The sequence below is a fragment of the Nansenia antarctica genome (assembly GCF_963989245.1).
Source record: "Nansenia antarctica genome assembly, chromosome: 1".
NCBI classification, from domain to species: Eukaryota; Metazoa; Chordata; class Actinopteri; order Argentiniformes; family Microstomatidae; genus Nansenia; species Nansenia antarctica.
The window spans coordinates 14,371,025-14,398,039 of record NC_137674.1 but is presented as its reverse complement, the minus strand read 5'-3'; the positions used below and the strand labels follow the sequence as shown (position 1 = coordinate 14,398,039).

Below are 27,015 nucleotides of genomic sequence, written 5' to 3'. Positions count from 1 at the left end.
TTTATCAATTTCAAGCACCTGTTCCTGTGGTTATCATCACAACCAGTGTAGTGGTTCCTTCTGCCAACACAGTGTGTGTGATTATCATTGTAGAACTGCCTGTGATGAATTGGCTTTCTGTTGGAGCCAGGCGATTGTAGTCTGGAAAGTTAAATAAAGAGGAAAATAAAGAGCCCACATAGAGTATGAGTCAAGAGAGTCTTGTAAACATGGGGCTCTGTTCTCCTCTTCCTCTCGTGAAAACAACATCCTATTTTTATATATTTCTACTAGCTCTTCTCAAAATGAATCTTCCAAAGAATGAACAAAAAGAGCAGAGGACCTTGAATGTTATTGTTATTGTAATTATACAGACAAGGTCTAGACTGGAGTGGACCAAATAATGAGGAAAGAATGTAGAAAGAATGTAGATTATAACATTATAATAAAATCTCTCTGGAAGCTACTCTAGTTAGTGGGGAAATAAATTACTTGGATACACTTTTTTTGTATATGATAAGGTTTTTGTATACAGTCATTTGAAAAAATTAGGACACCCCATGAAATATTGAGTTATTTTTAAATAAATATGGACACAGCAGAATTGCTTTTATTACATCTCACTGTACAAGTACACAAGATTAATAATAATAAATAAGTAATGTAAGTAAAGCGGGGTACACACAAGGATTTTCTGGCCGATTTCCGATTTTCGGATGGCTGAAAACGACAGAAAACACCCGATTATCAGATGGCTCTTAACATTTTCCTATAACAAAATCCTGTGGTGTGAGGTGTGTTAAGAGTCAATCTCTCCCGACAACCTGCTCGGAAAATGGGCGTGGCCGGCAATCGTAAATGTCAAATGTGTTCAATACTTACGACCAGAAATCATAGGGTTGCCAGATTTTTGGGTGGAATTAGCGGTTTTAGACTGTGGCTTCAATAGTGCAAATATGCTGTACGATGATATGAAATGTAATATAATGCATATCAATATTTGATCTTATTTCAAACAATGTCTATAGAAAAAGGTGATGTAATTGAACCAAAAACAATGAAAATGTAATTTAGTATTTGTATTTGTATTTTTTTTTTACAAAGATGCCATTTCCTACTGAGCAAAAAGGACATCCTATGCTCTAATAGCTGTTATTGCCCCCTTTGGCTGAAATAACCTCAATTAGACGTTTCCTATAAAACAATGTAGGTATGGGGTTGTCTACCAAATGTATGTATGGTCCTGTCTTACCAGTCTCTGTCAGAATTCTTTCAGCTGTGTGATTTATTTTGAGGGGCCCGTTTCAAATCACCCCACAGAATCCCAATAGGATTACAATCCGAGCTTTGACTTAGCCATTCCAGAACTCTCCATTTATTTCTTTTGAGCCATTCCTTGGTGGATTTACTGGAAAGCTTTGGGTCATGTTGCATGGTCCATATCAGCTTCAGCTTACATTTTTGGACAGATGGTCTCACATTTTCCTCAAGCTCCTCTGGTACAATAAATAATTCATAGTGGATTCTATCATGGTGAGCTGGCCAGGCCCTACTGCAGCAAAGCAGCCCCAAACCATGACATTTCCACCCCTATGCTTCACAGTTGGTATGAGGTTCTTGTGCTCAAATATTGTCTTTGCTTTGCGCCAAACATCTTCTGTTACTGTGTCCAAATAATTCAACTTTGGATGAATCTATCCAAAGCACATTGTTCCAGAAGTCCTGATCTTTCTCTAGGTGTTCTGGCAAACTTGACTGAAAGTGTTTCCTCTTTGCACGCCTCCCATGAGAATCAAACTTGTGCAGTCTCTTTCTTATGGTAGATGGATGTACTTTGACATCAACTTTGATCATGAAGATCACATTTTCATATGTTGAAATATGTTGAAAAAGACAACGGTTTTCATGGGGTGTCCTATCTTTTTCACATGACTGTATAAGGGTCATTATACAAAACATGCCATTTCCCATTCTTAATGTTTGATTTTCAACGTACTGTTTTAAAAGTCTTTAAGCCCCTTTTTGGATGAAGTAGAACCTTACCTCTCAGAAAACTGTGCCGTGCCATCTCAGGCTATTTTTAATTTATTTTTAATTCAGATTTGATTTTTACATTGGTCTTTTCATTTATTTTAATTATATTAGAATACAAGTAACAGGGCTGACACCTCAGTAACAGGGTTGACAACAGTTACTGTATTGGTTGTAATGGGACATTCATAAACCTTTAATACAATATGTCTTATCAGAATACTTTGGAGACAGATTTATTAAGGTTTTAGCATAGAAGTTGATGAAAAATTATGATAATACTACAGATGTAAATGTAAACCAATTGTTTTATTCAAAACAAAATGGTACGTTTTCGTATAATGACCCATAAACTCTGGTTAACACTTTCGTAGATCTATCAGCATATGCTGGCTAAAAACTTGTGATGGACAATATGGTATGAGAAACCTCTCAATCTCTCCTGGGTTTCCACATCTGCAGCCATTCACTCCAGCCAGCTGCCTCTGGGTACCTCCGAGATTCAGTTCCTTTTATGACTCTATATATATCTATGTCTCTATATATATCTATGTCTCTATATATATCTATGTCTCTATATATATATGTATCTATGTATCTGCCTCTACATCCCCTCTCCTCAGCTCCCTACTGTGACTATGGGATATGTAGGTCACAGGGTAGAAACTGCAGGACAGGCTCATTGTAATGCATGGAAGGAGGAATTCTATACGTGTTTGATGCCATTCTTTATTCCATTCCATGCTTCCTCCGATTTCTATCTCAACCATGTCATGTCATGTCATACATACATTCTCATTTACTGCAATATCCCGTATAATAATATATCATATCAAGAGAGCCTGCAGCAGTGGGAGGCATGAACAACACAACCCGGCAGTGAGTACAGTAAGGCGTACTGTACTGCTGCCATGTCTTGATGTTTGACTTATTCTTTGGTATTGTTGCAGGGAAAGTGTTGGAAGGGCATATGCTAAGTAGAACAGAATATTAGACCTTTAGAATAGAATATGAGTTTTAATAATGAACCACCCCCCCCAAAAAAAAAAATTACAGCTTCAGGATATACCTAATTTACATTTGATTCAGCCCCAAAGCAGTTTGGTATTAGGAAAGAAGACAGACAAATTGACATCCGTGTCTCATTCATTTAATTTTTGTTATGCCCCAAATCGCTTGTAATTTTGCCTGCTAACCGCCCCCCAAGGCAGCATGAGAAAAGTTAAATCCAATTCTAACTCTCCAACATATTGAATTAAAAAGCAATAGGAGAGGACCATCTGCTATTTGCAACCAGTCAAATCAGGGAGCAATCTGAATGCATGACATTTCTGTGTTGATGTTTGATCAAAGAAGATGAGGGGGCCTTTGTGAGGTGTGGATGTTAGTCGTGACCTCTGGAGCGCCTGTGGATGCTCGCCTGAAAGCCGGCCCTGATTTCTTGGAGTATGTAATTTCATACATTCACTCTCATCAATAGCGTTTTATCATCAAAGAGTGTGGTTCTGTGTTATGTATTGTTGATTGCATTTCTAAAAGACACTCTGAAGGGCATCATCACAAAATGGAATTGCTGCAATCTGCTCTGGGATGTCATTACTAGATGCCTTTTATGGCTTGGCTTTTTTCTTTCTTTCTTGACACATTTCCCTCCCAAAATGACATCAAGATGCATAATTATGCACATATATATCTTCTTTCCACAAGCTTAATTTGCCTTTACTTAGTAGTGATATCTCTTAATTGACACGTGGCTATCTTGATGATAGATCTTTGGAAATGGAATCGTTTCATAGTGGCAGTTCTAGTCAATATGGATGGCTTAGGGACAAACTGGTCAAATTGCATGGGATTTGCAAAAAACAAATAGTGTACAGGGATGTACTGTGCACAAGTATATACAGTACAAGTACAAAGTGCTACAGGAGAGAAGCAAATAGAGGTGTTTCATAAAGTACTGTGATTATGTCTAAAAGCAGAGATATGGTGGGTTTCTTCCCTCTACCTCAGCTCTAATGAGATGTCTGTTATTGCACATCTGATTGCTTTAGTATATTTTCCACCCCTGGGGCTACATCCATGTACAGTGTTTGATGTACAGTGTTGGATTGAGGGGATGAGGAATAAAGAGATCAGATAAATTGCATCTTGCTCCACATTGCCGATTATCCTGGCTTTTTTTCCCCATCAGCTTCCTTCAAAATATCCTCCAGATGCTATCTGAATGAAAAGAATAACCTTTCTTGCCTTATGTTTAGGGTATTGCATCTGAATGGAATACTGTGTATACCATAACCCGCTAGGATAAACACCATTCCTGTCACAGCACTATATAGACCTTGAGTCAAACTACTTCAACTAAAGTTAGCAACACAATAAAATACCGAGCTGTAACAAGAGGATTCTTGCTATGACAACTGTGGTTTAGTATGGTTGTGTCTGTGTACTAAGGTATCTCAAAAGAATGTTTTACCTCCATTGAATACAGGATCAATCCAGTGTTCAACCACAATAGCACAAATGTCATCTTAACCAATGTGTCTGAAGCACTACTGTTGCTCTGCTCTGATATTTCACTCAATATCTCATAATGTCAATGCCATATCCTTCCTGTATCTTCCTCATTCTCACTCTTTATTTCTCTTTCTCTCACTCCTCTCTGCGTCCATCATTCCCCACCCAGTTGAACCGCCAGAACCGTTCTCTGAAGAGGAAGAGTATGCTGTTGCTCTCCCACCTGGGGCCAGAGACCATCACTGAGATTAACCTGGAGGAGGAGGAGGAGGAGGAGGAGGAAGAAGAAGAGGAGGAGGAGGAGGAGGGGCCGGACACCCAGACAGGGAGCAAGGGCTGCTCCTCAACCCCATACCAGACCACCATCACAGGTACACTGCAAACAGTGAAATCTAAGTAAGATGAAATATCTTCAATCAAGGCAATATATGCTTGTTTTTTTGCCTAACAAGCATCATCTTCTTAGAGCATTTCACTTGTTTCAAGTTTTCTCTCACAAATTGTCTTAAGATATTATAACTTGTTACTGAGATTTTATTACTGGTTCTGAGTGCCTTAATGCTTGAAACTAGAATTTCCAGCATTATAAAGCTGTTTGATCAACACTGACGTACAAGTACAAAAGTACAAAAATCTTTTCCTTGTACCCAGACAATGTACTTGTCTTTCTGTTTTTTAGTCTGGCTGCACTATATCAGCTTTGTTTTTGCTTATTTTAAGTAATATTTCCCTTATTTCAGTTCTTTTCTTGTTTTTGAGAGCTGACTTTATGCAGTGTGGATGTTACGCTGCCACTCCCAACCCTTGAATATCCAAGAATAACCAGAGGGATTTTCCTGACTAGGGAAAAACTGAACCCCAAATGAGTCCATGTCCACTGATCACTGATTCTACAGATCCAATAGGAGTCTGACGTGTCATCCTGTGATGAATGAGAGAGTCTAGGCTTAGAAAGGTATTTTATTGCCACCAGTTTGATTAATAGTCTCAATAGCCAATAGCAACTGAGGATTGAGGATACAACATAGACCACCACATGGCACTTCTATATTGCAACTAACAGTCGTTTCCTGTTTGTTTTCATGTGCAAGAGCTGCGGAATAAATTAGAATTGACACAGGAGGAAAAAAGTCAACTCACCATTGATCTTGAAGCATCAAGAGAGCAGCTAAGGAACCTCAGGGAAGAAGTAAGTCATATTTGGCCCATATTTGCTTTCAAATCTAAATCTCTATGACCTTTGATTCTGTCTCATACAATCCAATTAACTCTCTCTCCTATTCTTATGTTTTCTCTCCGTCTCTCCTCCACTGTAGTTGCTGAAAGAAAAGCATGATAACATGTGTTTGATTGCCGAGACGGTGCAGCAAAAGAAGCTCTTGTCGAAGTACAACAGAGGTCAGAAAGTGTTCTTCAACTGAGTACAGTATTCTCACATTCAGTTCCGCCGCTTGTCCCAGAGGACACGTGTGAGGTTCTTGTACACCTTTCCTGAAAAGTCATTAAGACACCCTCAATTTGTGTGCAGTGCAACCTTGAGTGGTGTGATATTTTACAGTAAGAGTCAAGTGAAGTCTGACCCCCCTCACTGTGCACCGAGTTCAAGTCAATGAGGGGAGGCATGTTTCTTTAAGATACTGCCTTTACGGCAAGATTACTATAGGGGAGCCACCCCTCCTAAATTTCGTTGTTTGGTACCTGTACTGTAGCAATGACAAATAAAGTCCATTCCATTCCGGTATCTTTGCTGGCTTGCTGGCTTGCTGGCTGGCATTTCAGAAAATATGTAAAAACGTAATTATTTTTCTCATAGCTCAACGAATCGATCAGACCTTGCTTTGTGCCGCAGCCAGACATTACATTTCTTAAGGCAACGTGCGGAGAGATTTGAAGTGGACAATCTGGCAGATTTCTCAATTGAAAACATTTCTCAGAGCGGGGTCATAACTTTGACCCATATTTTCCTCTAGAGAACTAGAAAGTTGGATTACGATGTGTACTATTTTTCATTCAATTCAATTTCACACAATTTCAATGACACATTTCTGAAATGTGATTTCCATACCTTGCATACTGTACATGTAAAAGTTTTGAAAAGTATATCTTTTTTTTTTTATATATAATACTCTGGTCCAGTGTCCCTGTTTGCTGTGGAGGAGTACGAGGCCTTGCAGGAGAACCTGGACCTGGAGAGAGACCTGAGGACAGAGGCAGAGAACTTTGCACGAGAGGTGAGCACCCTCTAGGAACCCATAATAGGCTCAGAAATGATTGATTGACATCATGTTTGAGTAGGTTCTATATGGTGTCCAGATTAGTCCCCTTGCTCCCTCCAATCAAATCAGCATTAAGGAACACTCTTCATTATGTTTTCACTAGAGATCTTTTTCTCATATCTTGGCGAATGACCATCCTCGGTACACTGCATAATAAGGGACCTTTCAATGCTTTGCCTCTCTTAATCATGCATTTTGAATAGCCTCACTTATTTCTATCAGTCTACATTGAGAGGTGCATCGGTCAGAAGGATTACTTACTATAGGTATAGTTGATACAGTGGGGTAGTTCAAAACCAAAAAACAGGATTAGGATCACTTTGATATCCGATCAGATCAGGAAATCAAATCCAAGCTTTAGGGCCAATCCCAATTCACCCCTACGGCTTCGTTTTGCGCGTTCACGTTTAGGGGTAGGGCTATCCCAATTCATATTTCATCGAGCCATGGCTTCATTTCGAGGCCTAACTATGGCTTCATTTAGAGCGATTCCAGGACCAGATTAGCTTCGAAGCCATAGGGATACGCTACCCCTTGATTCCAGGATGCATTGCGAATCATCTACAGAAATGTTATGTCGCTCTATTTAAAGCGGAAATGTCATTACTTTCTCTGTAATTACCTTTTTTACTGAAAAATTATTTATTAAGTAAAATAAAATTAAGTGAATTATAGTCACTTATTATCTTAGTTTAATGTAATTACAATGCATAGACCTTTTCTTTACAACAAGCATAACAAAAAAATCGCTGTTATGCCGAGGTGCCTATGCTTAACATAGAAAGTTCCACAGTCCAGCGCGCTCGGGTTTAGCAGTAGAGGACTGGTAGCCTACCTGATCACTTCCATTAGACTATCAAAGCAGGACACCGGAGCACTCATATCTGCGCGTTTGACACAGGGTGACAGTCCCTGTTCCTCTGCCCGGCGTCAGTCCAATGGAATCGTCAAGCACAGCCTTCCCCATAGAAATACATTGGTGCGCGATTAACATTTCAGAGATGTACAATCATGTTTATTTAGAAATAAATTGTGGTGTTTGACAGCGGATGATGGTAGACATATTTAATGTAAAGTTATCTATCTAAAGTTATCTATCCACAGGCTGATATGTGCATGATAGGTGCGAATTTCCCCCCCCTCCCCCCTTGGTGGTATATGACGCTATCTGTATTGCGGCACTTATTATACCAAAACAACTCGCAATCTAATCCGAGCAGTTGTTATTATGTAATATTATCGATGGATGTGCCATTTTGATGGAGGGCAGTGAGCGGGAGACTCATCAAGGACATGTAGTTAATTAATGCGGTGGACAGCGGCTGTTTCTCCAGCGTTCCTGTCACTTCGGATTTCGGAACGTCATAAAATTAAATCTGTAAGTCATGCATTTTTCCATGTTTCCCATTGATGGTATATGACGCCGTAAATTTTACTAAAGTTCAGCCACGAAGTTGTTGCACTGTTGTCCTAAATCAGTGCAGACTGGCAGGGTAGGAGCACAGGTTTCATACAGGTTAGAGCTGTCATGGTCTGATAATGAAGCATTGTTCTTTTTTATTTTATGACTTGTTTGATCGATTGATAGCGTAAAAGTGAAGTTGTGAATGAGTCGTGAGCGTCAATGCTTTTCTAAGATACTACTGATGACGTAGATCAGTCTTGAAGGGTTGTCCCAATTCATAGGGGTAGATTTCAACCCCGACGGCTTGTGGCTCTGTTCGAAGGCCTTGGCTCGAAATCGAGTCACACTCGAAAACGAGCCATAGGGGTAGAAAAGGGAATCGGGATTGGGCCTGAATCTGGATCAAATCTTCAAAACGGGTAGTTCAAACCGACAACACAGGGTTGGGATCAGTTTGAGAGGGGTGGATTTCCAGTGGATTACCAGAGCAAAATGTACTATACAATTTATTTAAAAATATGTTTCAATATAAATAAGATGTCAAAGTTTGTTAACTGAAATAATACAAAATGTTTAGCCTTCATGGCAAATCAATTTTATTTTTCATTTTTTGGTCATGTTTGTGGTGGCCTATTTTGTAGGCAAAAGCCAAATGTTGATGACATAAATGTTTATGCTCATAAAAGTATCACAACAAAGATTGTCAATCACAAATGTAATTTAGAAAAAATATCTTAAACAAAAAAAAAGTCCATTATCTGTCATCACCTTTCAAAAGTAATTGCGGGCAATAGCATCTCGCATTGCACCACCACTCAGTCTCTCATTTAGAGGGAAATCCATAGGTGGGTGATTTTATGCCCTTTATGTATTTAAAAATATATCTTGTCTTCCTTGTATTATTTTTCATATCCACTAGATGGAGATCGGTAGGATTAAAGCACTGATATTCAGGATCTAGTAATCTTGAAAAGTCTGAATCTGGATCAGGGTGATCCTATCCTGAATTGCTTTGAAATACTGGGACAAAATCTGGCCGAGTTGTCTGATCCTAGATCACAAAAAATTGGATTTCAAAATAAAAGTTTTGAACTACTGGGCCCAGGGCCCTATTCCACAAAGCTCGATAAAGTTCTAAGCCTCGATAAAGTTCTAAGCCTCGAAAATGTTAGCTTGCGTTCGGTGCCATCAATGTGGCTCAAATAATTCGCTGCTTGGTTGAGCTCCTTCTGAGTCAGATATAATTAGCCTGGTCCCGACCAGGCTAAAACACAGGCTATAGTCATCCGTGCGTCAAAAAAGGCTCACAGGCGGAAACTAAACCCTGAACGAAAGTTCCTCATGTGTCTTTTAGGAAATATTAGTTCCCACTTCACACGAGATAGATAGATTAGATAGTTTGATTAGATAGTTTGACTGTGTGATAGATAGATAATTTGATATTTTGAAAGTGTGATCGATCGATAGATAGTTTGATTGTGTGATAGATAACTTGATATTTTGAAAGTGTGATAGATAGATCGTGTAAAAAAAAAAAGAAGTAATTGTCTCAACTTGCATTGCCGTCATCACAGCGGTCTGGCTGGCGTAGTGGTTAAGGCTGCGGACTCGAGTTCCAAAGGTTGCGAGTTCGAGACTTGACTAAGTCAATCTTTTTTTTTTTTTTTTTACATTTAACCGAAGATTTCATGCAAAGGTTTCAAACACCATTGTAATCGTGTCAGTTCTTGTAAATTAGCCTGCACCATAATTTTATAGCCTACATACTTTTTTAGATGAGATTTTAGATTAGATTCAGACAACGAAATGCAGTAAAAAGTGCGCCTGAAGAGGGATTTGAACCACCGATATAAAATGACGAATAAATCCTATGGCAGCGGTCGATACCACTAGGCCATTGTGGCGATATGACGGTGTGTAGCCTGCTGCTGATATCACCACAGTAGTAAATATTCATTTATTAAAATATTAACATATAACAATAACTGGGGCTAGTATGACCTACGCATTTAATCGGTCAGCAATTTCTTGCCAAACCATTTCCCTCGCCTTGTTAATTGCGGCAGTATTGCACTATTTTACATCTTATTTTTCCGTCTTCATAAAAATCAATAATTCGGAATGCTGCGCAAATGTAGTACCCCTGCAGAGTGGAGTATCTTCATTTCGACAGATCGACTCTTCTGGGCTGCGTATGTCTGCGTGCACGCGCCCATATCGAAGATTTGTAAGCCTGTCTTCTGTGAACACTGATGACACAAGGCTGATCCTCGTTCGAGGAATCACCTGAGGCTTGAATTCCAATCTCGAGTTCCCTGAGCGCCGCATTTATTTATAGCGCCGCTAAACTGATCCACCTTTAGTGGAATGACCCCCAGGTGATTGAAAGCAAACCTGAACACTAAATGCTACAAAGTTAAACATGACACCTTTCTGCACATTTTAAAGCAAGGTTTCTTTTCATTTTTCAGGGTTTTTAAATGATAAAAAAGGAAAAGGGCCATTTCAATTCCAGTAACCGAGAAGCTGGTTCGTAAGAGAACGTGTTTAGAAAGTGTCTTATTTATTTATGTTAATAGAAAATAGTGTTTATTTCAGATACTGTTGTGGAAGATATTATCCTCACTTCCAGTGAAGTAGCTGCCATCTTGTTGTAACATTTTTGTTTATCCCACCCCTTTGTCACCCAACGTTGATGACGCTGATGGTTCCGGTTACACTGGTATGAACGCGGGCTGGTTCGCCAGACGGCACCAAGGTTTGAAGGTTCCAGAATAGGAACGGGAACGGTGTGAATGCCCTAGCAGTCCCCAGACTTGAATATTATTGAAAATCTGTGGAGAGATCTCAAACATGCCGTGCATGCAAGAAGGCCGAAGAATATTTCTGAGCTAGAGGTTTTCTGCCAGGAAGAATGGGGGAAAATTCCCAAAACAAGAATTGAAAGACACTTGACTTGCAAGCTGTTTTAGTTGCCCGAGGAGGAGTTACAAAGTACTAGCTGACAGCTGTACAAGGCCCTTTTCCTTGTTTTATTATTTTGAAACTGTAAAAAGTAAAAAATAAAAAATAGAAATCTTGCTTTAAAATGTGATGATGTCAAATGTCATGTTTAACTTTGTACCATTTAGAGGTTAGGTTTGCTTGTTTTCACTTGGATATTAATTGTAAAACATTTTGTAAAACACTAGAGGTGCCCACATTTTTGGACCCCACTGTAACCTGATAAATACAACATTAACTTTATGAAAGACTTTCAAGTTTCACATGTACATTTGGATGACTATGGACAATAGAGATGTTGCTAGTTTGTGTCTCTTTCTTGTAGATGATGGTTGAGCAGAAGAAGCTGAACAGACAGAGTCAGATCTTGTTGCAGAGCGCATCACCCAGTGACGTCCTCCAGTCAGCCCTCAGTGAAGTGACCAGGCTCACCCAGGTCCAGGAGACCCAGAGGCTGGAGCACCAACAGCAGGTCAGACACCAACAACAGAGACAACACTGTCTGTGTGCCAACACTCTGATCATAGAATTCTGGTAAACTCTCTACAGAAATGGTTATTGTTTTTGTTCACTACTGCCTATTATTCAACCCTGCCCCTATGCTCTGCTACTCAAGTAAAAGTCAAGTCAAGTCAAGTCAAATGTTATTTTTGTCACATACATCGCATACAGCCATAATTGACATAGTGAAATGCATTGGGATCTTGCTCCTCACTCAACAACAACAGTCAGCAACAATCAAAAAGTCAACTCTGAAAAGTAATTAGAAAAGTGACAACAGAAGAAAAGTGACAATAGCACTAGTGCAAATAATTAGTAGTAATGTCAGGTGTGCAATAACAATTGCAGAGCTGCTACTGCCAGCCCTACCTTTGATAATGGCCATCAATAATATAATGTTTCTCTGCTGTCATCCTTAATGAGCGGTTCGAAAAGTGAAACGGTTATAAGCAGAAAGAAGTCACGTCGTTTTTGTCTACCCTCTTTCAGAGCAAGAGCACTTAATTACCTCAGCAACACCTACTATAGTATAATAGTACCTATACAGCTTTTAATTTGAAATAGATAGAGAGACTTGTTTAGACATGTCTCAACTTGTCAGATGTTGTTTACACAGTTCTAATTTATTTGTATTTATATATTTCGATATAATATAAAAATTATATTTGTATATTTACTGAGAGGTTGCTGTCCTGGCACCAGTCCACCAGGAGTCTTACCTCATCCCTGTAGACCAGGGGTGCCCACACTTTTTTGAACCAAGATCTACTTTTCAAGTAGCCAGTCTGCCAAGATCTACCAGTCTAGTTTCAACATCGCAAACGTACACGCACGCACGTACTACATACACACACACACACACACACACACTTCCCAGCCTGCATAGTAAACTCACAATACACTCTCTCTCTGTCACACAGCCACACAGGAGAAGACCATCACAAACCCTCCCTCTTTGCTATTCTCACTCACACACACACAGACACACACACACACACACACACACACACACACACACACACACACACACACACACACACACACACACACACACACATTTGCCAGTCTGCATAGGGAGCCATAGCACAAACCCTCCCTCTCTCTCCCCCCCCCCTCTCTCTCTCTCTCTCTCTCTCTCTCTCTCTCTCTCTCTTACACACACACACACACACACACACACACACCTCAATTTCTCTCACTCACACACTGACAGCCAGTCTGCAGTACCATAGCCAACTACTGATCCAACAAACAGAAAAGTAAACCAGATACAAAACAGGTAATTCCCTAGTTTGAAAGGAGGAAATAAATGCATTTCTCTACCTTAGTGGGAGACCTGGCACTGGGAGGAGGCAGCTAGTTTCTAGTAGTCAGGGCTGTAGGAGCTGGTTGCAAGGTGTAGGCAGGCTGCAAGGTGTCATCAGCCACTGTGGATCTGTCATCGAAAAGGCAATCTGCAGCCTCGAGAAACGCTTTTTTCACAATTTCGTCGTCTTTGAATGACTTCTTGTGTTTAACAAGAACGTGACTGACGCCCCGCGGTGGTGTAGCGGTCTAAGCACTGGCCACTAGTGCATGCTGCCCACCGGGGCCGGGGTTCGTATCCCGGCTCGCCAGACCCGGATATGGCCAGGGCACACACGGGGAACGGCATATTGGGCGGCCGCTCCCGAGGGGGGTATAGGAGTAGTTCCGGACAAGGATCCGTCGCGCAACAGCGCCCCCGTCTGGTGCTGGAATAACGGTGCTGGGCTCGAGGAGCCAGTCAGCTAGTCTGCCTGGCGGCCTCCTCTGGGACTGCCGGCCGCGGGGTCGTGCGGCGGATCCCTCGCAATAGGCAGGGGATAATTGGATGCTAGGTTGGGTTCAATTGGCTACCAAATTGGGTGAAAAAAGGGATAAAATCTGAAAAACAAATAAAAAAACAAATAAAAAAAAAGAACGTGACTGACGCGATAAGAAGCTATCGTTACAGCTGTACGTTTTCGCTCTTTTGCCACATTTCCCTTCTAACAGCCATCGTAGATCTGCAGATCAGACAGACGCACTTCCAATATCACATCGTGTAAAAGTCCTCCTCCCATTCTGGATGGAAGTTATACGTTATTGGTTTCTTACTTGGTCCAGCTTCCCCACTCATTTGTATACCCTTTCTTTAGTAGTAAATAGTAGAAATTGGAAGGCTAACTAGTTCATTAGTCTCGCCGGTATTTTGTATTTTGTAGTTGGCGCTGTTGACTGCGCATGCGTGGTGAACCGTGTGTTAGGTGAAAAGATCAGATCGCAGACTGGCTTACCTGTACGTCAATCAAGTGGCAAAAGCCATAGTGAGGATGGATGATAGGCGAACTTTGTTTTTTTTTTTTTACTTTTTTTTGTTGTTTGTTTGTTCAATGCCATGCGATCTACCCATACTACCTTTGCGATCGACCGGTCGACCGGTCGCTGTAGACTGACTCGTCGATTTTGGTGATCAAGTCAACCACAGTAGTGTCATTAGTGAACTTTGGTGAACAAGGAGTTCAGTAGGGGGCTGAGCACTCAGCCCTGGGGGGCCCTTGTGTTGAGAGTCAGAGTGGATGAGGTGATGCTGCCTACCTTCACTACCTGGGGTCTGCCATAAGGAGGTCCAGGATCCAGTTTCACAGGGTTGAGACCCAGGACCCTGAGCTTAGTAACAAGTTCAGAAGGTACAATGGTGAAGTGAAACTTTATTTATATAGCGCCTTTCGTACATGAATGCAACTCAAAGCACTGGTGTTGAATTCTGATCTGTAGTCAGTGAACAGCATTCTCATGTCCCTCTTGTCCAGGTGGGATAGTGTGGTGTGCAGGGCACAGGCGATGGCAGCATCTGTGGATCTATTAGGGAGGTATGCAAACTGAAGAGGGTCCAGACTCCAGAGTGATACGTAATGATGAGTTGATGCACGGCTTAACCAGCTTCTCCAAGCACATGATGGTTGGGGTGAGTGCAACGGGGCAGTAGTCGTTGAGGCAGGTTTCCTTGTTCTTTTTGGGGGGACTGGGATGATAGTGATTGCTTTGAAACAGGTGGGGATTACAGACTGGGACAGGGATGGATTGAATGTCATTGAAAACATACTCTGAGGATACAGCCAGGGATGCCGTCTGGTCCACCAGCTTTGCGGGTGTTGACGCCGTTAAAAGTCTTCCTCATGTCGGCCGTGTTGATTGCTAGCACATTGTCCTCGTGACAGCAGGGAGAGCCTTGATGGGGGGGGCTCAGTGTTGTTGCCGTCGAACCGAGCATAGAGGTTATTGAGCTCGTCAGGAAGGGCAGCATCGATACCCAAGCTGTCAGCTTTCTGTTTGTGGTCTGTAATCTTCTGTAGTCTGCGCCACAGACTCGCCTCTCACATCAGCGTCCTGCTACAGTGTTTTCGACCACTCACAAATTGCCCTCCTACAGCACGCCCCTGCCACTGCCTGTGGACACAAACACACACACACACACACACACACACACACACACACATACAGTCATGGTCAAAAATATTTTGTACACTTCTGTCAGTTAATGCATCACTTCTCCCCAGAGAAATTGTTGCAATTACAAATGCTTTGGTATTCACATGTTTATTTCTTTAGTTTGCATTGGTTACAACACAAAAAAGCAGAGGAAAAAAAGCCAAATCTGATTCCATCATTCCACACACAACACCAAAAAAGGAGTTCAACTTCATATTTGGTAGCACACCCTTTGGAAAAAATAACTGAAATCAAGTTTCTTACACCTCTCTACTGGAATTTTGGACCACTCTTCTTTTGCCAACTGCTCCAGGTGTAAGAAAATAATGATTCTCAAGCTTGGAGTTAACTGGCTGGACCAAGCTACATCACCGGCATTGGAGTATCTACTATGCCATCATTATTTAATCTACCGTCATCAATGTTTCGACTTAACAGTGGTGAGCCCATAACCAACACCACATCTCCTGACTGCCCTGTTTTGAATGCTGAAGGGCTCCAGGAGCTCGACCGATATGGCATATTATCAGTTACACACTGGCATACTGTACATCATTCCCTGTAAAGGCACCCCTTTCAGCAATGTCGTTATGGTGATCTGCCTAGCTTTCACATACATACTGTCTGTATCCTCTTGACTAATGCTAAAGTTAAGCTATGCTATCGGTAAAACGAAAATAGTTGTAATCACACCCAAACTACATAGTGTTTACTAAACTTTTTTGTTTATTGATTTGATCTCAGCGAATATCGTAGCCAAGTTCTGATCCATCCGTCTTTCCATGTCTTGAAACTAGCGGCAGGGAAGCACATTCGTTGTTGCTTGTTTGCTTTTTGATGCTGTTGTCCATTGCTTATCATAAATAATTTGTTGCTTTGTCATCTTTAAAAAATATGTATAATCTTTTTTTTGGGACAAATATTCCTGTAATTAAAAATACATCAGAAAATGTACTTTTTCTTTTGCATGAGGACATTTTTCCCACACTACGATGATTCGACCAAACACAATTGTGACAGTCTGGTGAAATGTGCAACCAGAAGGCAAAGTCATTTTTCAGTTTTTTACATGTGCTTAAACTTACAGATTGTAAGCTTTCAAATAATGTATCATACATTGAAATCTGAAACAAATTGAAGATGACATGAGTATTTGAAAGTTGCTACACCTGAAATCACTAAGCAGAGAAAAGGTCCCTCAAAGCTCTGGGGCCTCATTTATAAAAAAAGTACTTGAACGTCATCTTTGACTTTCACGTAAGCAAATTTTTCTAAACGGACGTAAGCATTATTTATAAAACGGGCTGCGATGGTTTAAAGTTGCGTACGTGCTTCCTTCTATAAATACCAACGCAGGTAAAATGAACGCAGGTGAATGAGGTTTGTATTAGCGCCCTGTGATAGCGGCTCAATTATAGCGGCTGAATTAAGACAAGTGCTATAATATAGGGTAGGCGTTCGTCTGGAAGCGGGAGAGGGCAGAGAAGGGTGGCTTCCCGGTAAGTTGCATTTGTAACGTTTGATCATGACAACTAACCAGGCACATGCTTATACTCAGTACTCAAGTTGTAAAAGAAAATCAGGGGAGGTGGTGGATTTTATCATATGAGGACAATTTTAGCATCCCCTCAGCGTCAGTGACTTCAGTGTCAGTAACTTGGTAAAAATGTCATTGCATGTGTGTGTGCCCCCTCGCACCTTGAAATAGCAGTAATGCCACTTTCATTGATAAAATGACGTATGGAAAGAGGGGGACGATTTTATGCCATCCCCCCTCAACTCGAGTGCTGCTTATACTGTAATAATATAATGGTCGTATTCTTATCAGGTGGTCTTATTCTTATATGGCTGCTCACTCCCTTTGCTCACTCCCAGACACCGGAGAAAATCCAGTATAATTTAGCGCGTGGCCGGGCAAGGTCCGTTGTGGAATGCACTAGGCATGTTGAAGGGGAGATAGACAGCTCCGGAGGGATATAAAGGAAGACTGAAATACAATCATAAACGTCAGTTCCTTTTAAATCTTGAATTAAACTAATTTTCTCGGCTGATAACAACATCGTTAATTTTATTACGAGCCACTTGCATGAATTACACTAGGCAGTGCGGCTTACATGCCTGTAATAACTCTGCATAACCAGTAGGTAATGGGCGTACGCAAGGTCAATACTCGACGTAGAGCTACGATCGTTTCCACGGTCAAATTGACTCATGTTGAAATTGTATAAATAACTACGTTGACGTGGTTTTCTACGTACGGCACGGGTAAGATCAACATTTTATCTGAGTACTTTCTATAAATGAGGCCCCTGGAGCTTTTCACACTTCTGCATAGCCAGGTAATGGGCGGTAACAATAGCTGGTTAACCACTCCCCCTCTAGATTGACTGTTGTCAGCTGTCAATATCTGTCAGTGTTAATCACTGGGTCAGATAGGCTTTTCAAAGAGAAGTTTACAGTACATAGCTAGCTATAGCTAACATTATCACCTAGCAATGTTTAGCAGCCTTACAGGCACCATCCACTCGCACCAGCTTTTGTGTGATGAAAACTATTGTGCAAGAGTGGGATTACTGATCTCTCCCGGTCTAGGAGGGGGGGGGGGGGGGGGGTGAACAATACCATCCATTTAAAGAACAATTAATACATTATTTGAGAAGCCTCCTACCTAAAAACATGGCTGCAGCAGACTAATGCTACTTATCACCAATTATCACCACAGGGGTTGTTTATGGTGCTTGCCCTGAGCAGCTTACATCCGTGTTATTGTTGTTTTGGCCAGTAGCACTCATCACTGTAACGTGTCTCAATATATTTCTGGTAGTGGTAAATAAGGACAAAGAAGGTGGCGCTCCCTGTAGATCCACCAGAAAATATCACTCCTATGTAGCCTCGCTCATTCACATGGCATTTAGTAGGAAAGACCCAGGATCAAGAAGAATGTCCACACTTTAGAAACACTTCAATAGCGTACAGCATCAGTATCTATGTAATGCTCTCTTTGATTGGTCCTCATGTTCTGTGCCAGTGAATATTTCCTGTTTGACTGTTACAGATGAAGTTGATTGAGGATCAGCTGAGTGGCTCTGTCCTGCAGAAAGAGATGGTGACATTGCAACGTAAACTAGAGCTACAGGAGGAGGAGAAACGAGACCATCAAGAGAGGTGTTCCAAGGCGGAGGTAGAGGCCAAAGACCTCAGGTTTATGGGTAAGAACACAGGCAAGACTTACTGTACAGCTTTTGGACCAATGGACCCCATAGAAAATGGGAAGTCCTTCAAGAGTTTAATCATGAGTGAGCAAGATGTTCAATAGAAGATCATCTTGGGTCACGAATGAATATTGTCTACAGATGGACATTTCCTGATATGAGAGATCCACTCTATTAATTCCATTAGCCCAAATGTGTATGTATTCTGTATTATCCTGCAGCTTTAGTGAATTGATGCAGATGTTTTGTGTTTTGATTGGCCAGTCGAGGAACTTCAGAAGAGGCTCCAAGTGGCATCTAATCCTCCTCCTGCTCGAGCCCCTCCACCTCCACCCCCTCCTCCACCACCGCCACCTCCAGCACCCCTCTCCAACCCTCTCAGGTCAGATCATAGCAAACTGGAGCTATTTCCATACCTCTGTCTTCATAAAGCATTCATAACAGATCCATAAGCACGGTAATAGAACATCGACATAAAATTCTGTGAAAGCTCTTCATGTAATCTGTGACTTTGGTGGGCAACCCACTGTGCCCCCCCAAAATTCAACAGATTTTTAAGACCCACAAAATCCAGATCCCTGAACTCTAACAACTAACCGCATTTATACTCCTACGCTTTCTCTGTTCACAATATGCTTTACTGTTTTCTTAAAGCGCACTACTGTCGATGATCCGCAAAAAACGAGACGTCAGTCATGCTATTCCACTAGTGGATCAAAACACAGCCGAGGAGCCAGGTACAGTCAAATCTTCAAAATCTATAATTTAGTGCCTATGGGAGCATTCATCTTTCTTTGCTTGGACCTCTCAACAACAGGCACTAGCATATATGGGGGACTATTCAAATGAAGTGTGGCTTATTATGCAGGGGTGCAAACTTGTCACTTAGTAGTCCAGTCCTAGTAGTCCAGCCCGTCGTCTTCTCTGTCTGCCCTCTTCACTGTCTGCCCTCTCATTCATCTTTTCTGTGATTGCACCATGTACTGGGTTTCTTTCTCATGTACTGGGTTTCTTTCTCATGTACTTGGGTTTCCTTCCCCAATATCCACACATATATATAGACACTTTAAATGAATGTGCAATAACACTATGTGCAATATGACAACCCTAGGGTACATATGGTTCAGAGAATAGGAAATGTTAGAATAGGTGTAGCATAGCATAGAGTACAGCACAGTGTTTTATTTGTATAGTATAGTACAGTGGATAGTGTACATAGCCTTTATGTAAACCAGCTCTTTTCCCTTCTTGTTTTTAGTATTTTTTTTCCTAGCACCAGGGGAGCCCCCCCTCCCAAATGTCGTTGTTTGGTACCTGTACTATATCAATGACAATAAAGACCATTCATTCATATTTTTATTTTATTATTTCACTTATGCCAGTTTTTCTTTCTGTAAAAATTGCACCTAAAATATTGGGTTAATTTGTTCTCTGTCAATGCAAATTGTTTAATAATAATAATAATAATAATAATAATAATAACTTTATTTGTATAGCACTTTATATCAAAGTGCTTTACAATAGGTAAACAACAATTTAAAACAATTTGAAAACAACAATTTAAATTTAAAAAAACACACATAATTTCACAGCACAAATACACAGGCTATGACAGAAAACAGGTGGGTCTTTAACTTAGTTTTGAACACTTTCACTGATTCTGCCTGTCTGATGTTCAATGGAAGACGGTTCCAGAGAGTTGGTGCACGGAAGGAAAACGCACACTCACCGATTGTCTTTTTCCTGACTCTAGGAACAATCAGCAGGGCAGAGCCTTGTGAGCACAGAGCCCTTGAGGGCACATATGGGTCAAGAAGGTCATTTAAATAGGAAGGCGCAGTGCCATGTATAGCTTTATATGCTAGTAGCAACATCTTTAACATGGACAGGGAGCCAATGAAGGGAGGCCAGTACTGGTAAGATATGGTCGTATTTCTTTGACCCAGTCAAAATGCGAGCTGCAGCATTTTGGACCATTTGTATACCATGGAGACTCTTTTTTGGCAATCCCGACAAAAGGACATTGCAATAATCTAGTCTGGATGTCACAAAAGAATGGATCAGAACCTCAGCATCTTCAAAAGAAAGGATTGATCTAATCTTAGCAATTCTTCTGAGGTGAAAGAATGCTATTTTTATCACCCCCTTTATGTGGGAGTCAACTGTGAGGTTCTGATCCAAAATGACACCGAGATTTTTAACTTTGTCCCTGCACTGGATGACACAATCATCCAAGGTCAAGACAAGACTATCACTTGGATGATTTAGTCTAGCTGGACCGAATTTTATCATTTCAGTCTTGTCTGAATTTAATAGCAGAAAGTTCGCTGATAACCAGCCCTTCACAGCAGCCAGACAGGTCTTGAACGTAACTAAATCTGAGACATTTCCTGCTGTTATAGGCATATATAGTTGTAAATCATCAGCATAACAATGAAAAGCAAGACCAAAAGAACGCAAGATCTGACCCAGTGGTGCCAAGTACAGTGAGAACAACAGAGGGCCCAGAACGGACACCTGTGGGACTCCATACTTGACTGCCCGGGATGCAGACAATAGATTATTGTGTAGAACACATTGGGATCTATTTAAGGTATGACTCTAGCCACTGGAATACTTGGCCTGAGATGCCAAACAGGTTCCTGAGCCTATCTAGTAATATGTGATGATCTACTGTATCAAAAGCAGCGCTCAGGTCCAACAATAAAAGAACAGATGTTGAGCCTGAGTCGACCGTCAATAGCAAGTCATTTACCACCTTAGTGAGTGCTGTTTCAGTAGAGTGGTTGGTGCGGAATGCCGACTGTAGTGGCTCAAACAGATTATTAGAAGACAGAAAATCTACAAGCTGTTTTGAGACCACTTTTTCAAAAACCTTAGACAAAAAAATCAAAATTCGAGACAGGTCTATAACTTGCCAGTGAGAGTGGATCCAGACCCGGTTTCTTTAATGGGGGTTTAACCACTGCAGATTTAAAACAGGCTGGGAAAACTCCATTTAAGAGAGATAGATTGAGGATAGATAAGACATAGGCTCCTAGAGTTGACCAAAGATCCATAATAACCCAGGCTGGTAGCGGATCCAGGGAGCAAGTTGTAGATCTAGAAGCCACGACCACCTTAGTCAGATCATCTAATGAGATGCACTCAAACTCAGAGAAAACATGTCCTGAATAAGGGGGCAAAATGGCACCAAAAACTAATCCCCCCCATGGATGGCTGTGGTATCCTGGCTCTAATAGCCTCTACTCTGTCATGAAAAATCATATGCTGACACTTCAGTACAGCTCTTTTTCTGATGGCCTTGTGTCAACCGAGCAACAGTGTCAAAAAGAAGTCTGGGATTGTGCTTATTCATAGCTATCAGATTAGAATAGTAGGCTGCCTTCACCGCATCCATCCCGGACTGATAGGTGATCAGATTTTCGTGCCCCAGTTGATAATGCACCTCCAGCCTAGAGCCACGCCACTGGCGCTCAGCTTTTCTGCAGCTCTTTTTGAGAGCTGGTTTGAATACCACCGATTGGCAGCTGGAATTAAATGAGGATCTTTATTAAACCTACAATTTTGGTTGAGCCTAATAACACATTTTCTCCAGAATTACATTAGGTCAGTGAGGGCCTTATTTATTAAGAAAATAACTCAGATATTGTGTGGCCTAGTTGAAGGACATGAAGGGTTGGTTTCTTTTCTCCTCAAGAAACCAACCCTTGACCCATCATCTGTCCACAACCACAGACCAGTATCCCTTCTCTCCTTCCCTTCCAAAACCCTTGAACGTGCTGCATGTAAACAACTGACTGACTATCTCTGTAAGATGGAACACCTGGGCCCCCACCAATCTGGCTTCAAGGCTGGGCACTCCACTGAGACTGCTCTCCTTGCTGTCACGGAGGCCCTCCACTCTGCTCAAGCTTCCTCCTTCTCCTCTGTTCTCATTCTCCTGGACCTGTCTGCTGCCTTCCAGTCAACAGTCAACCACCAGATTCTTCTCTCCATCCTCGCAGAACTGGGCATCTCTGGCACCGCACACTCCTGGTTTGCTTCCTACCTGGCGGGTCACTCCTACCAGGTGACTTGGAGAGAATCGTTGTTTTCTCCATGAACCCTCACCACTGGTGTACCCCAGGGCTCTGTCCTATGGCTCTGTCCTAGGGCCTCTACTGTTCTCCCTCTATATCAAGTATCTTGGCTCGGTAATCTCTTCACACGGGTTCTCCTACCACAGCTATGCTAGATGACACTCAACTCTTCCTGTCCTTCCCCCCCTCTGACCTACATGTGGCAACACGTGTCTGCATGTCTCGCTGACATCTCTACATGGATGTCAGCCCACCATCTCAAGCTCAACCTTAACAAGACTGAGCCACTCTTCATCCCTGGGAAAAGTGGAGAACTCTACTGTAACCCCTTCCTAGACAGCCAAGAACCTTGGAGTGATCCTGGACAACCGCCTATCCTGTGCGGAGAACATTGCAGCGACGTGTTTCTCCAGTGTCTAAAAAAAAAATATATATCTTTCTTTCTACTTCTATCACGACAACTGGCAATGGCCCCTGGCCTGACCTAGATTACTCTTCCTGCTACGACTGGTGAAGTAATGATTTACTTGCTTTGTCAAATGTATCGTTTGTAAGTCGCTTTGGAATAAGGCGTCTACTAAATGCCAATAATGTAAAGGACATCAGGTTGAGACATCAAGGCGTCTGGTTGAGTTGATAGTATTGAATCAGTATTGTCAGATTTTTTGTTATACACTTTTAATTAGATACTTAGAGGTATGAGGGGTCGAACTGGATAGTTACTAATGGACTTTTACACCAACATCTAAATAAGAAGCTTAATTTCTTTGAATTCTTTTGGGAAATGATTGTACCTTTAAAGTAAAAGCTTTTTCTATAACAGATTCAGATATGTGCTTGCTAACCATTCATTGTATAGTCTGGCCAATCATTTTAGTAACTGCATAACTTACTGCTGCACTTGTCTTGCCTTAATATCTGCCAAATTTAATTTAATTGTTTTTCCATTTTATAGAGAGAGCTCAAAACCTAAAAATTCCACTGCAGTGGTATCTGCCTGCACTTTTGCATCAACATCAATGGGGGCGGGGGGGTGTCTCCTCTCTCAGAGACGGACGTCAGGCAGCAGGCAGTGGATGAGATGATGCAGAGAATCAAGAAGGGGGTCCACCTCCGACCCGTGGGCCAGTCGGCCAACAGGACCAAACACCGCCAGGTACATACTGGATCTCACCGCACCACGGCCCACCAATTTGCTCTAATTTGCTCTATCCTGCTGTATTATAAAACCACCTGTGCGTTCACATTCCTTCCATAAAAGGTTTCAGCTATAATGTTTTTATTCAAGTTGCGAGATGTCTTTAATGGCTCTCACTCTGCAATCTACCCACAGTATTCTTAGGATATAACACCACTAGGACCTGTTCTTTTTTTTTTTTTTTTTTTTTTTTCCAGATTTTATCCCTTTTTCACCCAATTTGGTAGCCAATTTAACCCAACTTAGCATCCAATTATCCCCTGCCTATTGCATTGGATCCGCCGCCCGACCCCGTGGCCGGCAGTCCCAGAGGAGGGCGCCAGGCAGACTAGGCTGACTGGCTCCTCGAGCCCAGTACCGTTATTCCGGCACCCCAGGGGGCGGTGTTGCGCGACGGATCCTAGTCCAGAAATACTCCTATACCCCCCCTCGGAAGCGGCCGGCCAATATGCCGCTTCCCGTGTGCCTCGGCCATATTCTGGATCTGGCGAGCCGGGATACGAACCCCGGCCCCGGTGGGCAGCATGCACTAGCGGCCAGTGCGTAGACCGCTACACCACCGCGGGGCCACAGGACCTGTTCTTTAACATTATTATAGGCTATAAGATGAAAATTGGAAAAATGTCAGATAATTCAAATGATTATATTTGTAGACGTATGTTCTTGTTTTGAATCCATATAACTGCTGAAATAGTGTTTACCTTGGTGTTACGATTTGTGCTTTAGCCTTATATAAAGGCTGAATCAGTGAAATTAGGGATAATGTGTGTGTTTATTTACCAAAGCCATCTTTCTATTTCCTCTCACTTTTATCAGCGAGAAAGGATGCCCTCTAATTCTGCCATTCAGGAACTTAAAGGAATATTGGTAATGTAACTTTTGATGATACTAGTAGATCTTTTGATTGAAGTAAACATAGAGAACTTTGCCCAATCAAACTTCTGTTTTATGTTGGATGAAGGAGCATTTATTCTGTTATTCTGTGTAAGCTCTGAACGAAGGACATGTATTTTGATGCTTTTATTACCAAAGCAACATATTAGTTCTATGTTCATTTATTTACAAATAGGACCATGGCTCCCTTTTTGTTTAAACTGTACAGGACAATTTTCAGAGGCCCTCTCCCCAACTCAAGACAGGAACCCTGTCAACAAACACAGGAACCCTGTCAACAAACACAGGAACCCTGTCAACAAACCCAGAGTCTGAGCTGGAGAGAGTTCTGCTGAGACGGCGGGGGGTGATCCAGACCCCACAGGACAGCTGTGAGTTTTGTCTCTTTGAATTATACTAACTTAAGAGAGAGCCTTTAATTAGTGGTATTGTGAAAGATTTTTATTTTCTGTAGTCGTAAAGATTATGACAGATGTAGTGTTATAATTCAGACAGTTTTTTGTTTTTCTCAATAAGAATAGATAATAGATGTAGTGGTCTTGGAGAAGTTCTTGTATAAGGAGGAATAGCTCAGCTGTCATTGGTCAGGTGTCAGGACAGGAAGTGCCACTATCAGGTTTTTATTGTCAATGTTATATTTAGATTTGGGAATCTAAGAATAAGAAAGGGAGATGGACAAAGAGGCATCACACCACAGAATATTTTGAAATGAGGATGGAAGGAATAACATGCTTGTAGGGGGTTGTGTCATAGCCACTACACCAAACACAGCTATTTAAAAACACTTGGTCTAATTATTGAAATAGAACATTGCTTACCTCTAAATATATAGTGTATCGTGTGTGTGCGTGTGTGTGCGTGTGTGTGTGTGTGTGTGTGTGTGTGTATAAAAACACTTGGTCTATATATATATATATATATATATATATATATATATACACTGTATATACACACACACATATACACAGACGTGTATCTGTGTTGGTACCCTTCGACGAAAATAGAAGAACCCAAAATTTTCTCGGAAATAACTTGAAACTCACAAAATTAATTGCCATCCATCATTGTTTATTCTAAATCAGACATTGCTTTTGATTTGATTCAAAATAATATTTTAAATAATAAAACAAATGAAAATGGCATGGACAAAAATTATGGGACCCGTAACCTAATATTTTGTTGCACAACCTTTAGAAGCAATCATTGCAATCAAGCGATTTCTGTAGCTCTCAATGCGACTTCTGCACGTCTGTCAATAGGTAGTTTGGTCCACTCTTCCTGGGTTTGAAGGGTGCCTCTCCAGACTGCATGTTTCATCTCTTTCCATAGATGTTCAATAGGATTCAGATCAGGGCTCATAGACGGCCACTTCAGAATAGTCCAATGTTTAATTTGTTCTTATCCATTCTTGGGTGCATTTAGTGTTTTGGGTCATTATCTGTTTATTTCTTTTGTTTGCATTGGAACAACACAAAAAAGCAGAGAAAAAAGGCCAAATCTGATATGATTCCACACAGAACTCCAAAAAAGGAGTTCGACTTCATATTTGGTAGCACAGCCTTTGGAAAAAAATAACTGAAATCAATCGCTTCCTGTAACCATGGATGATTTTCTTACACCTCTCTACTGGAATTTTGGACCACTCTTCTTTTGCCAACTGCTCCAGGTCTCTCACATTTGAAGGGTTCCTTCTCCCAACAGCTGTTTTGAGATGCGACATGTGTTCTATGGGATTTAGATCTGGACTCATTGCTGGCCACTTCAGAACTCTCCAGCGCTTTGTCTTAAACCATTTCTGGGTGCTTTTTGAAGTGTGCTTTAGAAATAGTGAAAATACCACCGCTCATCCGTGATCAGACAGCTGAGGTGCTGGAGTTGAAGAGTATCAAATAGAGTCCAAAAAAGCAGCATCCGCACACTGTCTGAGCAGTGGGGTCCTCCTGGGTCTCCTACCATAGTGTCTCAGGGGTGCCAATATTTTTGTCCATGACTGTACATATGTATATTCATGTACTTAAAAAATTATTCCTGAGTATATTTCTTATCAGTGCGACATGTATTGTCCCTTTTTTTATGAACGATATATAGCCAATGATTCCTCATCCAAGACTACAGCTTAGATTCCTCATGTGCTTCGTTCAACTGTTTTACTCTATCAGCACCCCAAATATAAGCTTGTTTTACTACAATGTTTGTAAACAATATCATTGTAAACCAATTCTGTATATAGTTTCAAAACAGGGTTTGATCTCATGGATTGTCGGTCAATAAGGATAAAGCAGCATTTACAACTAGAACCTGTCTGGTTCGAGTTGCTTCTGTAGATGAAAACAGGGACCTTTAGAAGAGGAGTCCCTGTGAGACTTCCTGTGGTATTGAGCTGTGATTTCATCAAGCCTGTTTTGGGAGGGAGTTCACTACAGGATGA

At 41.4% G+C, this 27,015-nt stretch overlaps 1 protein-coding gene across 1 annotated transcript in view; it reads left to right on the top strand.

Moving 5' to 3' along the window:
* The window catches only part of shtn1 (shootin 1), a gene marked incomplete at its 5' end in the record, with an annotated part of 39,390 nt that overhangs the window by 7,703 nt on the left and 4,672 nt on the right, over positions 1-27,015 (top strand). Inside the window, 11 exons of the mRNA XM_080531684.1 lie at positions 4,694-4,895; positions 5,616-5,713; positions 5,841-5,922; positions 6,661-6,755; positions 11,534-11,680; positions 18,257-18,410; positions 18,678-18,795; positions 19,068-19,150; positions 23,545-23,651; positions 24,510-24,560; positions 24,796-24,958. Coding sequence (XP_080387810.1) covers positions 4,694-4,895; positions 5,616-5,713; positions 5,841-5,922; positions 6,661-6,755; positions 11,534-11,680; positions 18,257-18,410; positions 18,678-18,795; positions 19,068-19,150; positions 23,545-23,651; positions 24,510-24,560; positions 24,796-24,958 — 1,300 coding nt within the window. The remainder of the gene's footprint in view (positions 1-4,693; positions 4,896-5,615; positions 5,714-5,840; positions 5,923-6,660; positions 6,756-11,533; positions 11,681-18,256; positions 18,411-18,677; positions 18,796-19,067; positions 19,151-23,544; positions 23,652-24,509; positions 24,561-24,795; positions 24,959-27,015) is intronic.